General features: G+C 44.2%; 1 protein-coding gene across 5 annotated transcripts in view; it reads left to right on the forward strand.

The window, feature by feature from the left end:
* MYO5B (myosin VB) overlaps positions 1-16086 on the forward strand; it is a 144551-nt gene that overhangs the window by 96878 nt on the left and 31587 nt on the right. For all 5 annotated transcript variants that reach the window (XR_004354496.1, XM_032675593.1, XM_032675595.1 and 2 more), the window contains exons 20-24: positions 1785-1941; positions 4608-4847; positions 9102-9341; positions 14239-14323; positions 15677-15825. Coding sequence is in view for 4 of the 5 variants with exons in the window: in XM_032675593.1 (XP_032531484.1) it covers positions 1785-1941; positions 4608-4847; positions 9102-9341; positions 14239-14323; positions 15677-15825 (871 nt within the window). In the remaining variant the exon portion in view is untranslated. The remainder of the gene's footprint in view (positions 1-1784; positions 1942-4607; positions 4848-9101; positions 9342-14238; positions 14324-15676; positions 15826-16086) is intronic.

Consider the following 16086-nt stretch of genomic DNA (forward strand, 5'->3'; position numbering starts at 1 on the left):
ATGTCCAAGGGGAGCTCTCAGGATTGATTGGCTGTATCCTTTTTAACGAGAAAAATCACTCTGAATCACTGGCAGTGGGGCTGCTTGCAGTACAGAATAACAGAGCTCAGTGTTTAACTCTTCGTGTGAAGGAACCTCAAGCTCCCTCGTGCCAGTGGCTTGCTGGGATTTCTGTAGGTAACACTGTGCTGGGCTGCTGGTGTCAGATGTGTGGTGAATGTGAGGGAGCAGAAAAGCAAAGGAATAGCGTCCCAACACAGTGATCACTTTCCATCTTTTGCCCCTTATTCAAGTCTGACACTGCTGTGTACAGTCACACTGTGTTTTGGAAGAGTGTCAGAGGTACTGGCTGAATTTCTGGTGTTACTTGGGATTGTGAAAGGGATTGGTGTCATGGAGAATCCAGGCATGAGAAGGTCTAGGAGAAGCAAAGATGGGCATTTTGGTGACTTTTATTTAAAACTGAGCGTGGGTTTTTCTTGTATTCATAAGTCCACATACTTCTCTAGCAGTCCACATACTTCTCTTTGCCAGCCTTGCAGCCTTGGACAAGGCAAATGAGACCTAAACAATAAGAGAAAGGTTAAGGAAAAGGGAGAGTTGGAAGTGTTCAAGGCCAGGTTGGGCAGAGCTTGGAGCAACCTGGTCTAGTGGAAGGTGTCCCTGCCCATAGCAGGGGGGTGGATGGAGCTGAGCTTTAAGGTCCCTTCCAACCCAAACCATTGTGAGATTAACTTAAGCCTCTCAGACGGGCTCTCCATACACACCTACAGACCTGGACTTTACATCTCACTTTGCATCAGTCAACCATTCCTCTAGGGAGAGGAGGAGGGATGCCTGCTGATGTCAAAGTGATGGGATATGAGCTAAAAGAGAGGCTGGAAGCAGACATGTGAAAACCACCAACTGCAGTGTTTCTTCTTTATGATTTTTCAGTTCCCCTCTTCATGAAGGTTTCATAGAGGATGGATGGCATCTGAATAACTGCTGTCTCCTCTTTTTGGAGACAGATCATCCCTTATCCTCTTTAGTAAGCCCTAGTTCAGCAGGTCCTAATGAGAAGCTATTGACCTTGATCAAGTGAATATATAAACCAATATGATGTGGCTCTTAGTTTTGATGAGCTTTTCACAAAATGGAAGTGGATCTGTGTAATGCTTCATGCTGAGAGCAATAAATGAATCATAAATTCAGCAAAACAAGCTACTTATCAAATGAAATGGAGGTCTTATGGGCATTTATTAACTGGTATAACAACAAATTGAGCATGAGTTCAGTTGGGGAGTGGGAGCCATGCGGTGGAGAGTTGACCACATTATTTACTCTCCGTGAATTGCCTGAGGCTCTGCTCATAAATGCTGCCAAACCAGTGCACACCAGTTGAAATGTCAAATCTGTTTGCTGCTGTTTTCACTGAGTCAGTAGGTACCCCGTGCAAAATGGGCTTTTTATGGTTAGGGAAGTGATGGAGCCAACCGGGACGTTGATTGGCTCGGGTAAATAAGGCAGAGAGATCAAACCAGGGAAAACCTGGGGAAATACTTGTTTTCAATGCTGTTTGGGAACAATGAGGGGTGTTGATTTGTGGCTCCAGTGCTTCTGGGTTCCATAGATGCTGCCTGATAGCGTGGAGATTTCCTCAGCCCTACTGTTGGGGTGCTCTTTCCTGAATGCGTCAAGCTACTTTTGGACGAACAGTTTTTCTCTCTGTCCAGTTTAAAACTTATTAGACAGAAAGAAGGGAAGTTTGGTTTTCCTGCTAAGCTTTCTCCCGTGCTTTGCAGGCTTGCTGAGCACCTGAGGAGGACGAGAGCTGCCATCATCTTGCAGAAGCAGTTCCGAATGCTGCGGATCCGCCGAGCTTTCCAGAGGGTCCGCAACTCCACCATCACCATCCAGGCTTTTGCTCGGGGAATGTTCGCCAGGAGGACTTACCACCAGGTACAACACCTCCACGGACTGTCTTTGCATTACAAAAGAACAGGAAGAGCCTCTGTGTTTACCTTTGCTACCACAGCACTGTGATGTGTTTATTGTGGCTGTTTTGATGTTTACGAAGCTGATGGCCTCTGGTGTTTCTGGGGAGCAGGCAGTGACAGTGAGCATTGCTGTTTAAAGCTGTGCAAGGAATAAAAAAAGATTTTGGCAGCTGCACCTCAGTGGAGCAGCTAAATGAAGTCAGTCATTCAGGTGCTGGAAGGCACTGTGGAAATCTGGAAATGGCATTTGATCTAACCTGTTCTCTGCTAAAACCTCCCTGGCCAACTGAATCTGTGCCTGAGCTGTGCTGCAGGTGCTGTTACCAGGAGAGTAGGAAGACAAGAAGGGTCTGTCAGGGAAGGCAACAAGTCGTTTATTGATAGAAATCTCCCTTTAATTAGTTCTCTTCTCTAGCTTTCTGTGTTAAACCGGGACCTGAATGCAAAGAACTGAAAGTTTGATGACAACAGTGATACAGTGAGAAACCACAGAATCCTAGAGAGGTTTGAGTGGGAAGGGACCTTCAAGTTCATCTCTTTCCATTGCCCTGCCATGGGTAGGGACACCTTCCACTAGCCCAGGTTGCTCCAAGCCCTGTCCAACCTGGCCTTGGAAACTTCCAGGGATCCAGGGGCAGCCACAGCTTCTCTGGGCAACCTGTGCCAGGGCCTCCCCACCCTCACAGCCAGAAATTTCTCTGCAGTCTCTGATCTGACCCTGCCCCCTGTCAGTGTGAAGCCATTCCCCTTGTCAAAATTCCTTCTCCAGCTATTGTCTGTCAGGAAACTGAGAACAGCTCTGGGGAATCTTTTGTCCACTCCTCATATCCAGCACTGTTTTGGTGGTCCCTAAACTTATGCCTAACTGGGCCATGGGCCTACTTGAAGAATTGAGAAGAATGATGAGACAGGAGGGGAAAGCCTTCTCCTGGGGATGGTGGAGGTTACCTGGACACCTGGTGACCTACCAGAGAGATCAGGGTTGTCCTCTGAGACAGACCAGCTGGGTGCTGATGATAGGGAATTTGTGCTGCCACTGCTTTTTCAGCATCTGTTTTTCAAATTGGAAGCCTCTGCAGGGGTGGCAGCTGGTCGAGAAGTTAAACCCCCTGAGGTTAAAGGTAGCCCAAATCTTAACAAGGTGTAGAAGTTGGCTAAAGTCCAGGCCTCGCAAATCTGAACATCCTTAATCTCTGGAGCACCTGGGTGTAGGTGCTGGGAATAGGTATTGGTTCAAGTGCATGTTCAGCAACAGGTGCAGAGTGGTGGGGGATGCTCCTTGGGGTCAGGGCATGCCCAGTGCCCACCAAAACTTTGCTTTAAGGCTGGAATAGGTCCCCAAGACAGTGCAGTGGGGTTTCTTGTATCTCTTTGGACACCCCCAGTTTCTCCATCTATGAATGCCAAGGCTGGAGACATACAAAGCTCATTTCCCAGTAACTCCTGCTGCATCCTAAGTTCACACAGTCCCTTTATTCTGAATTAAAATTTGCAATTGCAAAGAAAGCCTTAGGGTGAAACAAAATATTTGTAAGAGAACCTGAGAGGGTACCTTTTCTGAGACAAGTTATCCCAAACTAATAACAGCAGTGTCTTGTAATCTTCAAATTCTCCTGCTATTTATTTCCTTATCAGACTGAAGCATAGATGAGCATAAGGAAGTTATTAACAACATGCTGGTTGTATCTCTAATATGTCAGCATTCAGTTGCAGAGGAAGGAATTGAATTGCCACCTACTGAAAAGATTGTAATAAATTTTGGGGAAGAAATTCAATGCGCAAGCACCAGAAATTTCACAAAACCCTAGATAAAGGTTCCTAGAAGTTTAATTGTGTGACTGCAGACTGTAGTGAAAGGACTCAGGGTTTTATTTGAAGGTTATTCACATGATAAGAAATCCCACCAGGACAGCATTTATCTGCAGTAAAAATTATCATAATGCGGGGGTGGAACACAGAAAAAAAAATCTACAGACCTGTTCTGGTGTGAGTTATATCTGATGCTGAAGGACCAGTAAGTTTGTTGCTAAGTGTTTGTGTGTCTGTTAATGGCTGTTTATTCTGCTGGCTGTGGATCTCAGTAGTATTCTGAGGTGGTCCATGAAGCCTCCCTTGAGCCCAGATGCCCCCTGTTCCCATCGAGTTCTCTACTGACTAACCAGGATCATACACCCTCACATCACTGGCCAAGCAGATCTTGACTTATTTTAGAGAGCCAGGCTCCTAAGAGAGGTCTGGATGTGTCGAGCACAGTATCTGGAGAAACCTTGCAGGAGGGGGGGATTGGAGTCCTGTCTGTGACAGAGGATGCTTTCATCTCCAGCCATCACCCCGTGCACCTATCAGGATACTCCTTGGAGGAGAAGCCCTTCCCAAGGCAGTTGTTTGGGTAGCGTTGAGTGCTGTGTTGCAGCCAAACCAGGGCTGCTGCTACCTGTACAGGTGACTTCCCATGAATGGCCATAACCTGAAGGGGGCTAGATTTAGATGGGATATTAGGAAGGAATTCTTTGCCGTGAGGGTGGCGAGGTGGTCTATAAGGTCCCTTCCAACCCAAGCCATTTCATGGTTCTATGATTCTGTGACTTTCCTCCTTCTGATTGTCCCGTTCCTGCCCATGCTGTGCAGATCCTGGCGGAGCACAAAGCCACCATCCTGCAGAAATACGCCCGGGGCTGGCTGGCCCGCACGCGCTTCCACAGGGTGCAGGCTGCCACCATCGTCCTGCAGTGCTACTACCGGCGCATGAAGGCCAGGCAGCAGCTGAAGGCACTCAGGATCGAGGCCCGCTCAGCTCAGCACCTGAAGAAGCTCAACGTTGGCATGGAGAACAAGGTGGTCCAGCTCCAAAGGAAGATCGATGAGCAGGTACGTCCCGAGCTGTGTTGCGGCGAGTGTGGTCATGCTGCCACTTTGCCTCTGTTTTGTTGTCCTTCCCAGGAAGGGTTTTATCTTTCCATGTTGTCTGGGAAGGGTGTCGTGTTGGTGGCAGCCTTCGCTGCTTCTGGCCTGGCATTTGTAAGGGTGGGACACCACCATGGAAGTGCAGATGTGCTTGGATCTTGGGTCTCCCCCTTGCTCAGGGAGCTGCAAAAGCTGCGATGAAATTGTCATGAGAACTGCCCAGAAGGGCTCAGAGGAGGAAGGTAAACTGGCAGTTTTGAAAGCTGTTGCTTGAAAACCCAAGCCAGCTCCATGTGAGATCCTGATGTCAAAGGGCTTTGGGGCTGGGTTGTTCTCCTGTGCTTCCTGCTTTACAAGCAGTGAGGGTGCAGAGACTCTGCCACAGCTGATTGTATGAACTGTGTGTCTTATGAGTCACTTTCCCCAGAAGATAAACTGTAATTTGGGTAAATACTTCACAAAGTAATTTGAGCATGTTTGTGTTACTAGACATAGCAACTCTTCAGGACTAAGAACCCTGGTGAGGGGTGGGATGGTGGGGTGGAGATGCCTGTGTGGGTGACTTGATGGTCTTACTGTGACTCCTTGATGGCAGGGAGGTCTTCAGCAATTGCCACTTGTTATTAGTGAGCTGCAGAATAATGGTTTGATTACACACTTAGGAGAAGGGTTTTCCAACTATTAATGTAAGCAAGTTACTCTGATAAATACCCTCTATGTTGCTGTACAAGGACTTCAGGGTGAGCATAAGAAACGCTGAGTGGGACCTATATATCAACAGGTAATTTCACATCTGCTTGCGTCCTCCAACAGACCTTTTACAGGCAGAAGAACATTCCCTCTGAGTCAGGATAACAAATGCCAGTTAGTAGTAATTGTGGGTTTTCATTCTGGGATATTGTCAGGGACCCTTATACATCATACCTGGCTTCCTCGCCACCTTAAATCTCTCCATCCCTGAATGACATGAGCAGTCCTGTGATGGAGAGGATGAGAAGTGACTCTGCATTGGCTCAGATACTGCAGAGTCAGGATACCCTGGGATTTGCATTACTGCTGGCAGCCTTCATTGCAGTATTAATTGGCTGCAAAGTGTGAGCTGCAGCCGAGTCTGACTTTCAGACACTGGTGTTTAATTTTAAAATGCCTGTTTGCATACTTGTATTTCGCAAACAGTAGCTTTGGAAGGGAAAACCTTAAGAATAATGTTTGATATGACCCTTTATCTGGAGGGTATTCAGTGGAATTAAATAGGATGAGTCATTTGAGGTCCAGATATTTGGGCTGAACTTGTACAATGAGTGTGAACGTCAGTGTTGGGCCTGCTGGGCTGCTGGGCTTGGCCCTGGAGCAGCAGTATTAATTTTTAGTTTACATTCTTCCCCAGCTCATTACCAATTTACTGCTAGGAAAAGTGCGTGAATAGAACAATAAAGAAAAAACCCCAATATTTGGTTAACGCTGGCTTCCTGTCATGGATTATGAAAGCAGCAGAAGGGTTTGCTTCAGGGAAGGAGTCATGGAGAGCTTTTAACTAGGCAGAAATAATGGTCTGGACCTCATCTTGCTCTCTCTTGGTCTCTACACAGGCCATTTTGAAGCAGTTTCTTTGATGCTTTCTGTGTAACTTTTGCAGGGAAGGATTGCTGCTTTGTGTTACTCATGTTAGTCTGTCCAGTGAGCTGATTTAACCATCCTTCCAGTACCATCAGGTTTCCCTGGGATGCTTTGGAAGTGCTAATGAGCACCATTACAGTGGACTTTCTTTTCAGCACGTTGAATTTATTTTTTTCTGGCACAGTGAGTTTGCTGCGTGGTAGTTTCCCTGAAGGATCTTGCTAATCTATAAACACAACCTTTGGAAATACCAATTAGCTTTCTAGGAAAAAAAAAGTATATACCAGGTAACCTGGAGAGCTGCAGTTGTATCATTTTCTAAATAGCTGTGGACAAAAATGTTTCTATTTCTGCTGCTTTAGCTCATGCATGAGTAGAGATGCAATACTCCATGTGGCCCCGAGGCAGAGAAGATCTTTGAAAACATTAAAACCTTTTCTTGTATATCAGCCTCAGCTCACATGCTCTGGCATCCGTAACTGGAATGGTTTAATTCAGTTTTTGAATCAGGTGAAGGATTTTTTTGCACACACAAGAAAGGTTTAAATCTATTTTGCTGCTAAACATCCTCACTGGACCACTTTTTTTTTTCTAATTACCTTAGACCAATCTTTGCTTTTTCTTCCCGTTTTTTTTTTTTTCAGTTAAGTTTCTTTAAATCTGCGTGTTGTGCCTGTCTGAGATACTTTCAAGGCTGGTACCTAATTTAGTGTTACATGTTCATGCAGCTAATAATTAGATTCACAGTGTGGTCTCCATACTATGTCTACAAGCAGTAGTATCTCCATGAGCATTTATTGAATAAAACTAGTTTGGGTAGGAATAGTGATGAATTTGTTGCCTCTGCCATTGTTAGCAAAATTAACTAAAATTATTAAAAAAACCCAAAACAACTAGGTTTGGTTGAAACCAGGACTCTCACAGCTCTGCAGGGCTGGATAATGATGGAAAATAAGGCAAGTTCAAGTTTAACAGAGTCTGTTGAGCAATCTCTGACTGCAGTGGGGAGCACCCCAGTAAACGCTGTCTCATGTCTCTGGTAGCTAATAATAAGAAAAAGCAATTCCTCTGCATTTATCTGGTTTCTGCATGGAAATCTCCGTTGGCTGGTACGGAAAACCATATACAGAAACCTTAGCACAGAAGGTTCTGCAAATGGATCTCTTTGGAAATATCTTTGGAGCTCTCCTATGGAGCCAGGCTGGGAGGGCTGGGGGTGTTCACCTGGAGAAGAGAAGGCTCCAGGGAGACCTGAGAGTCCCTTCCTAAAAGAGGCTCCAGGGGAACTGGAGAGGGACCTGGGACAAGGGCCTGGAGGGACAGGACAAGGGGGAATGGCTTCCCACTGCCAGAGGGCAGGGTTAGATGGGATACTGGGAAGGAATTCCTGTCTGTGAGGGTGGTGAGGCCCTGGCACAGGTTGCCCAGAGAAGCTGTGGCTGCCTCTGAATCCCTGTAAGTGTCCAAGACCAGTCTGGACAAGTCTTGGAGCAACCATGTCTAGTGGAAGGTGTCCCTGCCCATGGTAAGGGAGTGGAAGTGGATGATCTTTAAAGTCCCTTCCAACCCCAACTATTCTAAGATTCTATGAAATGCCTTTGGTCACGCAGAAATTATAATTTCCTACGTGCAGAATTTTGATGTTCATTAATAATTCATTAGAAGGGAGTAAAGGAAAAAACGTTAATATCTCGCATTTACTTGTTTTTCCATTTTAGATGTGTGTTAATCTTGCTTCAGTTCACTGAGACTCTACATTGAGAGGGGGGTGCTTTGGGAGGTCACCTAAAGAGGGGCCAAAAGGATGATCAGAGGAAACTTCAAAAACCAGACTACATTTTAAGTTTCAAAATGGTTCTTTTGCTGCCATGGTTATCTACCTAATGTTAGCAAAGTTTACGTGGTAGGGTCTTAACAAAGCTCTTGGTCTGTTGTGAATTAGCTGACACTTCTGGGGCTGACTAATAATGATGGTGTTTATTAGTCACAATGTCATTACTTTGATTTGAAGCACAAAAAACAAATGAGGCTACTGAATTTTTGAGTCTGAAAACTTCAGAAGCAAATCACTGCTAAGTGCTTTAAAAGAGAAAACCTGAGCAAATAAGAAGATGACCGAGCAGGCACATGGCTTAAAAGTAGGGAGCTCGAGTATGCAGTTCTGCATTGTCACCTCAGGTTTCTGCAGGCATAGGAGCCAGGCATAAAAGAGTAAACTGCAAAACAAATATTACAGATTAAACAAAAAGGAAGCAAACCAATCACATTAAGCAACAGTGTTTGGAAGCTGTGGTAGGAGCGTAGTCTCTTGGTTTGGTTGCCAGTGCTACCAAGCATTGTTTGCCTTTGAGTGATATCAGTGTAATACCCATTTAACAAATGCTTCTATAATTGTTGCCAAAATATTATTGAGCTTTCAGCACAGTTTAGACATAGCTTTTAGCTTTATGAGCTTTATTAGCATGTGCATGGAAATGTTTGTTGTCGTGAGCTTGTTTCCCGCCACACTCGAGGATTCTGAGTGGTTACTTTTGCAGTGCATCAAGGCAGTGCATGCATTCATGTGACTTATGCTCTTATGTCCTTCTCTTTGGGCTGCAGAACAAGGAATACAAACTCCTGAACGAACAGCTCTCCACACTGACATCAGCCCACTCCTCCGAGGTGGAAAAGCTGAAGAAGGAGCTGCTGCAGTACCAGCAGAGCCAGCGGGGTGATGGCAACCAGCTTGTCAGCCTGCAGGAGGAGATGGAGCACCTCAGGCTGGAGCTGGAGAGGGCTCATGGGGAGAGGAAGGTGGTGGAGGACAGCTACATGCAGGAGAAAGACCTGCTGAGAAAGGTACGTCTGTCTGTCACATCTCAGGTTGTGCAGGTGGTTATACTGGTGAAAGCTCACTCTTCACTGGTCTGAAGGGGAGAGAGTTTCTATTCTTTGATTAATATTTTTGCTGGTTTTGTTTCTGCTGCTGAATGCCTCTAGAATTTGTCTTTAACCAGCTCATGGGGCAGCAAGGGCAGGTGAACATCCCTGCAGGGGCAGTGACTGCCTTGTGTCGGAAGGACGTCCCATCTTGATGCCTTTTGCACTGCCAGCCACAAAGAAACTCCCCAAACCCAAACCCATCTGGAAAACAGGACATTTAATAACCATGGATACCACAGAATCATTAAGGTCGGAAAAGACCTGTAAGATTGCCAAGTCCAACCATCAACCCAGTCCCAGCACTGTGTTCACCACTAAACCATGTCCTCAAGTGCCACAGCCACATGGTTTCTAGGGATGAAGGCTCCACCACTTTCCTGAGCAGTCTGCTCCAATGCTTTACAACCCTTTATGTGAAAAAAAATTCCCTGTTACCACACCTAAACCTCCCCTGGCACAACTGGAGGTTTGTTTCTTCTCATCCTGAGCTTCAGGTGTATACCAGAGCTTCATGTTTATACAGTGATTCATCATGACATGTCGTGCAAAGTATTGGAGAGGGCTGTCATAGATGCTGTAAATATTAGGAAGATGTCCTTCCTCATCCCAGCCCAGGATGGGACACGAGAGTTCAGTTTTTGCCATGGCTGTTGCATCTGGTTGTAGTGGTGTTGTAGGTACACAGAGCTGTGATCTGTGTGAAGATCAACTTCTCTCTTCCCAGGCAGAGGCACTGCTCCAGCACCACCTAGGCTGGTTGTTATGAGCCTTCATAGGGTTTGGAGCTGGGATATACACTAAATATATATATTTTTTCTGCTCCTTCATGCAAACTCATAGACTATCTTGGGTAGGAACGGTCCCACAAGGATAATCGACTCCTGTGCTTTATCCCTTGAGGTGGATGTGGTCCAACACTGCCACCATTGTGCAAGAAAGAATTCTAGTGGAGGAAGAGACTTTGGAGTGGAGAGTTTGTTTTGCAAAGAGTAAAAATGGCCCTTTTGCCCTGAATTTCTTTGCTGGTCAGATTAATTCTGAATAACGACCATTCTCATAACCTGAAGCTCTAAGATGTGGGTTTGGTTTCCTTCTGCAAATGCTTGTGGCTTCTCAGGTTAAATCCATGATATTTCTTCTGTACCAGCAATTGAATTGAATCTTTGATCTTGCTGTTGGAAAGAATTTAGGGCTTTCTTACTCAATATGTTGCAAAGAAAAAGCTGTTTTGCAGCTGTTTCTCTGAACAGCACTTTGTGTGTGACGACCTGAAGATGAGTCACTTTTGGAAATTTAAAAAAAAAAAAAAAAAAGAAAAAAGAACCTGGAATTAGCTGTGTTTTTATTATGGTGAAGGAGTGCCCACATGGGGCTCTTCTAGGGCACTTCATGCAGCACCACCTGCCCTGGCCAACCTTCACTTGCTGCTGAGCACTCGGGTTTGGCTGAGAAGCTGCAGGAACTGTGGTCAGGATTACTTAATCTGAACCGTTAGCACAACTGAGATGCATTTTTGGGTGTACATCTCAGAAAGGTGAGCACCCTGTATACTTGTTGTGTCTTGGCTGGACCAAGAGGTGTCAGGTAATCACCTGCTCCACTCTTTGTGTGTGTGTTTCACCCACGCAGGGAACGTACGAAATCAGTGATTTTCTTTTATCCACCACCAAAATAGAAGATCTGTTTTGGCACAGGACTCCATTCATTATCTGGCTGCAGCATAGGCTTTTAGAGCCAGAAAAGATGCTTTGTTTTGAAGGTGATGCAGGGGGATAAACTGCTTCTCTTTGTTCTTGATTGCAAATCCCCTTCGAGCAATCGGAAGGAAGGTTGGTTTAATCACCGAAGAAATGCTTTTGAAAAGCATGAAAACAAAGCAGAAGCTTTCCCTTGCTGTAGAAGTGCCTACAGCAGAGCAAATACTGTGCATTTTACCATGACAGTAAATGGCTTAATTATAAAACATTTCTAATGAGCAGTGCAAGCATTAGCTTTCCATTGCTCCGTTTGGTTCCTTGTCAGTGGGAAGACGGAGAAGACCTGTTTCCTTCCTGAAAACATTAATTTAGCCAAAACATTTCTCAGGAAAAATTCTGATAAGACATATTTTGAGTAATTCTAACAAATACCAGAAGCTGGGGAGTGTCTAGAAACTGAACTTGGGTGAGAAGCACTTTTCACCTTCAAGATGAGGATTACACCATGGCCATGGTTGTAGTGGAACACATTTACTCTGGAAATGATTCCCACAGTCATCTCACCTCTGAGCGAGATTGAGATGAGCCTTAATTCTGTAATTTGAGCTGAGGCTGCAGATTCTGCAAATCCCTATCAGTTATGATTTTGTTACTTTAAAAAAGCCTTTTAGTCTCTTCCTCATAGCTATTCTCTCTGAGCCCTTAATTTTGGAATAGCTCTTTTTACTTAATTTTGTGATAAAGTTTAAAACATCAGGTCTGGGTAAGTACCAACAGCTCTTTGTAGGGCTTTTTGTAGCATCAAGTTTCCTCACCTGATGAGAGAGGATAATTCAAAGCCTGGCCAGAAAATTCATTAGGAAAATGCTAAATGCCATCATTCTTTCCTCACAAGATTAGGGGAGGATGGGAGGCAGGTCTCCTGAGCTGGTTGTTCCAGCATAACACTTACATAAGGGCTGAAGCCATCACCAGTGCTCCCTGCTCAGCATCTTCCATATAAATCCTTCAAAGCAGGTCCTGTTGCTTTGAAGCATCTTCAGAGATCTGTTTCCTTTAGAAAGATGAGCAGGAGGTACAAAAGATGCCAGTAGGTACCAGAGATGGAGTTTGTGCTGCTTGGCCATTGTGTAACCTGCTCCTCTTGCCTCCACCTGTGTGTAATGGACTGTTCTCATCTTCAGGGGGCTTGGTTAAACACAGGTTTTGAACTTTGAGCTCGTTCCTTTTCATGTAGAAACAGGAGTTCAATAAACAAGTTGAATGGCTTAAGATCACATCTTAAAAATAGCTGTACCCAATCCGGATTAGAAATTTTAAAACCTCGGAATAATTGTTGTGGATCCTATTGAGCCTTTCAGTTCTAAGTATCCCTCCATCATTGTTGAAAATACTCCAGATCTGGGCCTGGTTTTGTTTTCTAACCATCATGAATTTTTCTGGACGGAGGGCTCCTTATGAGTACCCATTAAAGAGCACTAGTAAAATAATCATGTTGCTTTTTAATCTTTTCCCTGATGGGATAAATGACTCAAATTCCTTGCTGTCCCATTGCAGTACAGGTTTTCATTGCTTCCTATAACTCCTGTAGCTCTTTCCCATTTTTTTAAGAGTTCTTTCTACCTTGAAGACACTCTTGCCGGTCTAATGGCAGATGTGATGTATGGAAGAAGAAAAATAGCTGGTTTTGGTACAGAATATTAAAATCTTGTCTCATTTCAGAGCATTTAAAACACTAATAGCTCTGCATGCCTAAATTGTGGAGTTTTTAACTTTCTAGTTGTATCTCCAGACTCTGACTTTCATATTATAGAGAGAGAGATGCAGGAGGTAATAGTGTCATGCAAGCAGCTGGAGTAAATGAACAAGGAGAGTAAGGGGTGGTGATAGTTTCCAATTTGTGCACAGAATATGACTGATTCAGTCATGACTTACAATAAAATATTCATTTTGCTTTTATTCTCACCATTAGTATGTATCTGGCATATGCAGTGTTTGATAAAACACCTTAATTTGAACATGCTTGTGTGGAAGACTGAAATCTGTGAAAGGGATGCATGCCAGCTGGGCTGCCTATAAATTTAATCTAGTGGCGACAGCAAAATTATTACTCTTGGGCATGTTTACAGTGTTGTTTGGTGTTGGCATCGTGAGATTCTTCTGCTGTGTGTAGCTGTGTCCTAAGTGGTGGCTATAGCGTGTGAGGGAGCAGGCACAGGGAAATGACATTATGCTGGGGTGATGTGTGTTCTCCTGCCTGACAGCAACAGGATTGTCCTTCTTAAATGTAGCAACATATTTCACTTGATAATATGATAGTTTAGTGTTTTGAGATAGTGCTGTTGAATGCATCAAAGTTCCTGAGGATGAATAGTATTATGGGATCAGTAGCTGTCAGGATCAGACCAGCCTTGGAGTTGTGACAATGCAAAATAGCATTTTGCAGGATTTAGTTTCTGTTCTCATTAATTTTTATGAGGCAATCGTTGGTGTTAATTGCTAGATATGCTCCTGTTGTATTACCAAAGGCCCTGGTACATGCCATGCCTCACTGTACTAGTAGTTCTGCAGTCACAGGAAGCATTAATGCGACTAATCACACTAAATGAATTTGGTACAATAAAGTTAAAAAAGCCCGAACTATTTACTCAGCTGGTGTTCGCTGTGTCCATCTCAACTCCTTAAGTGCTACATTGCTGGGAACAATCAGCAGCTTTGTTTTCCCAACAGCACTCAGTGCTGTGACTTGAGGAAAACGATGAAGCCCATTGAGGTGTAAAAATGAACCTCAGATCTCATAACCCGTCGCTTGCAGGAGTTTCACTCCTGCAGATTGTGCTCACCAAGTCCAGCTGTCCAGTATTTTGTGAGATTCTGCCGAAAACATTAATTTAAGGGAGCAGTTCACTCAGGAAGGGGGAAAGTTAGTCTCTGGGGTAGTAGTGCAGTTCTCCTGCGCTCCAGCTCCTGATGTACTGGCAAAGTGCGGTGGGATAGATCTCTTAAACAGCAAAGAGAGCCCGAACAAAGCTCCCTGTCTCTCATCAGGTGAAATGTAATCCCTCTGCAGAGGCCCTGACCTGCAGCAAGCAGTAATTCTTTGCCTTGCTCCGTAGCGTATCTCCGATTTGGAAGAAGAAAACGCTCTCCTGAAGCAGGAAAAAGAGGAGCTTAACAGCAGGATTCTCTGTCAGTCTGAAGGTAAGAAAAAATGCTTATAGCATTGTAATGCTAAGCGAGGAGCTTAACTGGTGTCCCCTGAATCTTGTTTTTCCTGTGTGTTTTTCCTGCCTTGAAAAGTGCTCATCTTCCCGCAACCCTTTCCTGGTGGTTTTTGTCACTGTTTTGTTGTGCAGGTAGTTCTGTTCATGCAGCCCTACTGGTGGATGGTAAGCCAGAGACCAGTTTAATTGCTGAAACATGGAATAAAGTACCTGAAAGGGCTTTTTAGTTCAGTTACGTCGCAGCGTTTCCTGCAGGTGATGTGGGAGGGGTAGGGAATAACAGCATCCCAAGAACGATGAATAAAGGATCCAAGGAACGGCACAGTTTACATTATTGAGCTATGGCAAAGGATTTCTCCTTTGTGACGCAAGTCTGTGAGCATTTTTTAGAAGCAGAGACTTAGACGGCAAGACATGCAAAGGGGAAAGCAATCTGGGAAAATCCCATGTCACAAAAGAAACTGCGTGTATTGAGCTTTTCTATTTTTTATCACCCTTTCCAGCTTTGATTTTCTAGCAGGATTTACAAAGAGCATCGTGCTGTGGATGTATCTATCACTGCTCTGTGGTACTTGTGAAGTACCTTTTGCCCTCAGCCTGACACAAAATAAAGGAATTAAAGTAACATGTTTAAAAGAAACCTCATGCAAATATTTATTTATCTCTTATGGGATGCTTCTGGAGTGTCTGAGATGGGAGAGAGCAAGTGGAGGGGGTTTGTTTGTTGTTCTCCCATTTAAAAGGACACATGGGCTATATTTGTCTGGTTCCTCAGGAAGAGGAGGGACCAGATTTGTTTCCAAAAGGGAGTCTTTAACAAAGAAATCAGTTTATTTGGATATAAAATACTTTGAACCCCCTGAGTCTTACCATGGTAAATGGTTGATGGCACGAGAAAAAGCTACTGCAGTTCATTTGCTCCTGTGCCAAATATGGTGGTGTGAAGCAGGCAGGGAAGTTTTTAAATGCAGCATGTACCACTTTTTCAACATGACTGTATTTCCATACTGTGCTGGTGTTTTCTTGAATGGGTTCGTGGCTGGCCCATGGGAGCTGGAGCTGGCACAGTTGAGTTAAGCATAATAGATCTGATGGTTTGTAGGTGCTGGAGATTTTTCTTTGACTCAGATTCAAATGTCATGGAGACAGCTCTAGATTATAAAAATATCTAAATGTTAGAGAATGCTTACATGTATTCTAAAGGCTCCTGGCAGAGACAGTATTTTTTCATTAGTCATTTTAATTAGACGTATTAACCAGAAGCTCATTTCAGAGATGAAGTTCAGAATTTCTTTTCTCTTTCTTTTTTTTTTCCCTTCTTATCTTAAAGATGAATTTGCACGAAATGCAGTTGAGGAAAATATCCAGATGAAGAAAGAACTGGAAGAAGAGAGGTCTCGTTATCAGAACCTGGTAAAAGAGTATTCAAGTCTGGAGCAGAGATATGACAACTTGAGGGATGAAATGACGATTATAAAGGTAATGAATCTGGAGTTATCCCTGTTCTATTGTACCCTGAACCTGTTGTTGGGGAACAACATGACTCACTTATCCGCAAAACATTTAAGAGAACTGACATTATTGTGCAGTTTGCGCTTGATATTTCTGAGAATACACTTCTAGCAAACCATCTGTGTGCCTTGAGAAAGGGGCCTGGTCTTTCATGTGTCTCTGTGAACTACTTAGAAATCTCTGTGAATCTCAGCAAAAGCTGGATTGTGCTCCTTGTTCTTGTTTTGT

The sequence above is a fragment of the Chiroxiphia lanceolata genome, chromosome Z (assembly GCF_009829145.1).
Source record: "Chiroxiphia lanceolata isolate bChiLan1 chromosome Z, bChiLan1.pri, whole genome shotgun sequence".
Lineage (NCBI taxonomy): Eukaryota > Metazoa > Chordata > Aves > Passeriformes > Pipridae > Chiroxiphia > Chiroxiphia lanceolata.